The sequence below is a fragment of the Solanum dulcamara genome, chromosome 3 (assembly GCF_947179165.1).
Source record: "Solanum dulcamara chromosome 3, daSolDulc1.2, whole genome shotgun sequence".
NCBI lineage: Eukaryota > Viridiplantae > Streptophyta > Magnoliopsida > Solanales > Solanaceae > Solanum > Solanum dulcamara.
In genome coordinates, this window is record NC_077239.1 from 25,080,767 (window position 1) to 25,086,763 (window position 5,997).

General features: G+C 30.3%; 1 protein-coding gene across 1 annotated transcript; it reads right to left on the reverse strand.

The window, feature by feature from the left end:
- Positions 1–866: 866 nt before the first annotated feature.
- LOC129881598 (uncharacterized) lies at positions 867–5,749 on the reverse strand. The gene is made up of 3 exons (XM_055955758.1): positions 5,246–5,749; positions 2,482–2,815; positions 867–1,198 (listed from the first exon to the last, which is right to left on the reverse strand). Exons 1-3 carry the CDS (start codon positions 5,686–5,688, stop codon positions 989–991), a joined length of 987 nt encoding a protein of 328 aa, XP_055811733.1. The 5' UTR covers positions 5,689–5,749; the 3' UTR covers positions 867–988.
- Positions 5,750–5,997: the final 248 nt, after the last annotated feature.

The window sequence follows — 5,997 nt, forward strand, 5'->3', positions numbered from 1 at the left end:
ATCATACCTACCCATCTCAACATGGGTGGAGGATTGGGGTGTGGTATTCATCAGATTGAGGTTCCTAGCCACTCCTGTATATAACATTGTTGTACTTTCCATAGACTCATATTAGTCATAGAGCACTGTTCCATTGGAGGGGTCATTGCAATTGCTTGTTTTCCGTTTGGTCATAGAAGTCGATGATGATGTTTCTCCTGCACCTATTGGTCTCATTGGTTGTTTCTGTCCTCGCCCCTTCCCCTTCCTCTAACTATGGCCAAAATCAAGGGTGTTAGTAATGCTAACATGCGCCTAGAAAGAGGAAAGTACTTTATTGCATTTTACTCAGAGTCTCCATTGTTTGCCTATAACTATTCCATATTTAGTTGACTACTCATCTATATAGTCGACTTAAGTGAGAAAATTTAAAAGGAGTACAATTCACTCCCTCTTTCACTTACATCTATCATCGTGGGGACCATTTCTATTTCATATTTATGCCTCATTTGCTTTGTTGCCATATAAATTTAGTCATTTGTGACTGAAAGAAACAAAACAAGGTAAAATCAAAACAAAACACGTACGCTATGTCGAATTGTTGCTAAAACTATCTTATGCATTGTTTAACAGTATTTGCAATCACTCCTATGGCGACAATGCCAACAAACACATATAGTTGGTATGGGAGGTCCAAAAGTTACATTTAATCTATGTACTCCTATGAAGCTAACTTCCAAGTACGTACATATTCAACAAAATTCCGAGTAATAAGTCAACAATAAAATGTGTATTGAATCAAAACTAGAAAGCAAGAGAAGCGCACACCACAGGTTTTAGCATTTTATGTGTTACAAATCCCTGTTTAAAGTACATCCATTTCGTCGAAGGAAAATTAAACGACCCTTTACATCTCTCACATAACAGAATAATAAGCAACAAAGACCAAAATGATATCCCAAAAATGAGACCACATTATTTGTCATCGTGTGTTTCGAAGGCGTACAATTCAATTAATTATATAATCAAACAATTTGTATACTAATATTAATATAACTAGAATTAGAACCTGATCAGATAGGGTAATCATCTTTTCTGTTTTATTGAGGTTAGTAAAAGACCACTTGAGCTCCAATGATAATAATGCTTGGTCTATGTGAAGCTTTGGCTTCAATGCAACTTCTCCATCTGCAGACCTGAATTTTCCATCACTCCATTCCTATTAACAAGGAACGATTTGAGATGAATCACATCAGCATTGAATTTCAAATCGAGCAAAACTCTTTCTTATACAAATTTATTGTCATTCATAAATTGGTATTCAATCATTGGCTGATCTTAGTTTACTTCCCCCCGCCCCCCTTTTTCCATATTATTTACTTCCTCTGTGTCTAATAATCTATCCCGATATTTAAAACGGAAAAGGGCTTAAAATGCGTTTGAACTATTGAAAATGGTACAAAAATGTCCATTATCCATCTATATGGCCTAAAATTCTCTTGATATCCACCTTTAGGTCCAAAAATGACATTTTCTTTAACGGAAAAGGGCATGAGGGACATTTTTGTAGCATTTCCAATAGTTCGAGGACATTTTATGCCCTTTTCCGTAATTAAAACTCTATTAAATAAATTTTGATTTATAATTAATTTTAAATAATTAAATTGTAACTAATAGATGACCGTCATTTGTTTAAAAAAATTATTCAAATTATTTAATTAAAATTCAGTTAAATCAATTTTAATTTATTATTAATTTTAAATAATTAAATTGTAGCCAATAGATGGCCGCCACGTGTTTAAAAAATTATTTAAATTATTTAATTAAAATTATGTTAAAGAAAATGTCATTTTTGGAACTAAAGGTGGATGATTATCATATAAAATTCTGAAAATTAATGCACTTGTCATCTACATTTATGTCCAAAAATGACATTTTCTTTAACACAATTTTAATTAAATAATTTAAATAATTTTTTTAAACACGTGGCGGCCATCTATTGGTTATAATTTAATTATTTAAAATTTATTTAACATAATTTTAATTAAATAATTTAAATTATTTTTTAAACACATGGTGGTCATCTATCGGTTACAATTTAATCATTTAAAATTAATTATAAATTAAAAATTATTTATCAGAATTTTTATTACGGAAAAGGGCCTAAAATGCCCTCGAACTATTGGAAATGGTACAAAAATGTCCCCCAAGCTTTTTTTCATTAAAGAAAAAGTTATTTTTGGATCTAAAGAAGGATGTCAAGGACATTTTAGTCGCAATAGATGGATGAAGGATATTTTTGTACCACTTTCAATAGTTCAAAGATATTTTAGGCCTTTTTCCGTATTTAAAAATACTTTTGTCAAATTAATTTTAATTAATAAGTTCACGACAATGTTAATTTTCAAATAGTTTGAGATAGAGTGAGTACTTGTAAGGTCTTTGCACTCATAAATTAGCCTTATTTATATAAGTATTTATATTTATTTTTAGAAAAAGTACCTCAAGTTGATCTCCAATAGTTACAATGATTGTGTCTGGGCTGGTCTTAAAGGGCAAACGACCACGTTTTGAATGCATAGAGAATTCAATTGGTTCCAGTGGGAGGAACAGATTCAAAGCATATTTAAATGAATCTTCAAGTGTTGCATTGTGGGGTGGAAGCCATGTTTGGTCCACGTTACTCGATTGATTTTTAGTGCATCTGTATATGTACATTTTCACTTCTTCTGATTCAATTTTCTTCCAACATTGCTCACTATGACTCAATGTGATTATTTCATCCACTTCTTTTGCTATTACTTTTAGTTTGTTCAATACCTCTTCCAACTTTTGCCTGCACCAAAAGTAAAATTACCATTCAAATAAAGAAGATAAAAATTGAGTATAGCGTTGGTCAAGATTACAAGAACCAAAAATGGCTTCAAATTAATAGAGAAAATTTCACTAGTTTAGAGCGTTTACTGGTGAGTGAGATTAGAGAAAACAACCAGCTACAAAGAGGGAAAAAATAATGACAAAGCAGTAGGAGGATAGAAAAGAGGCACGTGGAGAGAAAAGTGAGTGGGCTAGTGGTGAACAAGTTGTATCTAACAATGAGCTATGCAGTAATAACATTATATATACGGAAAATACCTAAATTTTTTGCTTGACGTGGTATCGAAAAGTCAATTACATATTTAAACTATCATGACGATCTATTGCATGCCTAAATTATTTAAAAGTAAAACCATTACACATCTGAATGCATAACACCACTCTCATAATATGTGGTGTATTACACTCGCTGCCACGTGGTGCCACGTTAGTGCCACGTCATCGTCACGTCAGAAATAATATTTTTTTTTATATATTTGTTTCTTTTCTTTTCTTTAATAATTAACTTTTCTTTTATTAATTATATTTTATATTAATTAATTCTTAATTAATTATTAACTATTCATCAAATTTTTTATATTTTTTTCTTGTCTTTTCTTTATTAATTAACTTTTCTTTTATTAACTATATTAAATTCTAATTAATTATTAATCACTCATCCGATTTTTTATATATTTCTTTTCTCTTCTTTTTTTATTAATTAATTTTTTTATAAACTATATTTTATGCTAATTAAATCCTAATTAGTTATTAACTACTCATTCGATTTTTTTTCTTTTCTTTATTAATTAACTTTTCTTTTATTAACTATATTTTATACTAATTAAATTCTAATTAATTATTAACCACCCATCCGACCCCCCCAAACCCTAATCGTCTTCTCCACCAAAATGGGGAGAAGAATTCTTCTTCTTCTTCTTAATGGATTTTGAAAGAAAAAAATCAAAATTTAAAATGAGGAGTAAATAGAGGTGGGTGTAAAGAAAAAGAGGGTAGGTAGGGGTGAAGAAGAAAGGAAGTGGGGTGGGGGAGATTTTGTTTTTTTAATTTTTTTACTTTAATGAGTTTTGAAAGAATAAAAATCAAGATTGAAAATGGGAGTTAATGGAGGTGAGTTTAAAGAAGAAAAGGGTAGGTGGGTGTGAAGAAGAAAAAATGTGGGGTGGGGTGATTTTTTTTTTAATTTACAGAATTTGACACGCTGCTCCTTTTTTTCCACGTCAGTTGTAGGGGTAATAGTTTCACTTTTAGATAGTTTAGGTGTGTAATAGGTCGCCATGATAGTTCAAATGTGTAACTGATTTTTCGATACAATTTTACGGGAGAATTTATGCATTTTCCCTTATATATATTGTTGCTTTAAAATTTAAAAATTATATTGTGGGTGCCATTGTCTTTAATTTAAACTTATCACTAGTAATTACAATATAATTGTTTGGAAAGTTTAGAATCAAAGAAAATGATACCTTTTATGCATTTAATATACTTTTTAATTAAAATATTCTATTTTACCTTTAATAGCACTTTCTTATAGAAATAACATAAGATATCTTTGGTATAATTATAATATATATTTAATTTAAAATCACAAAATTTAATATATTGGAATTGATTTTTTAAAAGATCACTTAATTAATAGTTATTATTTTAAAAAATTATATTTTTTAAAAAAAAATTAAAACCAAGAAAAATGATGACTTTCTCAAATAATAAATATTAGTTGAATGGTATGAGAAATTAACCCTAACTTTTTGGTACAAAATTAACGGGTTAATTACCAAAACACTCCATAAAGGGATTAGAATAAAGTATATTTCTTTTATTTCATAGGAATAGAAAAGAATTTTTCATATAGAAGCTCCAATTTAACCAGAATTAACCACAAGTGCAGCATGACATCAATGGTCGCGGATCCATAATTTAATTATTGTAGGGGCCATTATTTTAATTTAAACTTATCACTAGTGATTTTCCTCAAATTAGGGTGCACATTCAATCCGTTTTCGGGTTAATTCGATTTGGTTTACAGTATTTTTGATTTATAAGCAATGCATACTCATCGAATCAATTATGTTATATGATTCGATCTAATTCTTGATCAGAACAAAAATGAGAAACATATATAAATAAGAAAACTAAAATTTTGAATACGCAATTAAGTCCTTTCAATTCAAACATAGTGTACTTAAATCATGGTAACTTGCAAATTATAATTTATGGTGAATTTTACTTTTTCTTTAAAAAAGTCAAAATAACTTTTATAAAGTTACATTTAACTTTCCATCCGCAATACAAGTATTGAAAATTCACAAATTATCTACAAGAACATAATAAGAAAAACTAATTTATTCGGGTTATAAAACCAGCAAATCTATGTTATAGAACTTACCTGAATATTATAAAATTTCCATCCCCTAAGGCAATCTTGGCCTTTTGCACCATTGCATTATCAGACCAATCCCAAAGGAACTTGTCATAATTAGCATACTTTTCACATAATCGAAACAACCATTCATTTTTAATCAGCAATGTTCTCAAGTCCTCGGCGGATATCCCATGACCAATAATCCGAACCACTCCAAATTCAGCAGCAGAACTCAATAACCTACATATCGCATCATTTTCCCTTTGCAAAAGTGATTGGTAATGGATTTCATCAAGCACCCAACGATGATGTGTAGTTTGCGGGAGAGTCAAGTGAGGAATATTTACGGATTGATCAATGTACTCCCCCAACATTGAATTGACAGCCGAGCGCAATCCTTTCCCAGTGGGGATCGGAGATGGTGGTGGTGCTGCATAGGAAGAGGACAAACGTTTTCTCAAATTCATCAATTGATGATCAAATGTTTTGATGAAATAACAATTGATTCTAGGAATCAAGGTAGATTGATGAAATGAGAAAATGAAAGTAAAGATTTGGAGAAAATTTTAGTTTGGTTCAGAAAGTGCATGGGGCCTTTGTGGTTTGGTCCTAATTCAAAGAAGAATAGTAGTAGTAAGCACGTCTTCCTTTTTCATAAAGTCAGCAAGAAACAAAAATGCCTTCAAATCTTATTAGTAATTACTAATAGAGAAAATTTCGCATAGGCTTTGCCCCAAATTATTAGAAGCCCTTAGTGTGATGCGCATAGGCTTTGC

Excerpts from the sequence above, each read along its gene's own strand:
- LOC129881598 (XM_055955758.1), bottom strand. The coding sequence starts at position 5,688 with ATGAATTTGAGAAAACGTTTGTCCTCTTCCTATGCAGCACCACCACCA. Across the intron at positions 2,816-5,245 it reads GGAAATTTTATAATATTCAG|GCAAAAGTTGGAAGAGGTAT; the intron begins GTAAGTTCTATA and ends CTTTTGGTGCAG. Across the intron at positions 1,199-2,481 it reads CTATTGGAGATCAACTTGAG|GAATGGAGTGATGGAAAATT; the intron begins GTACTTTTTCTA and ends CCTTGTTAATAG.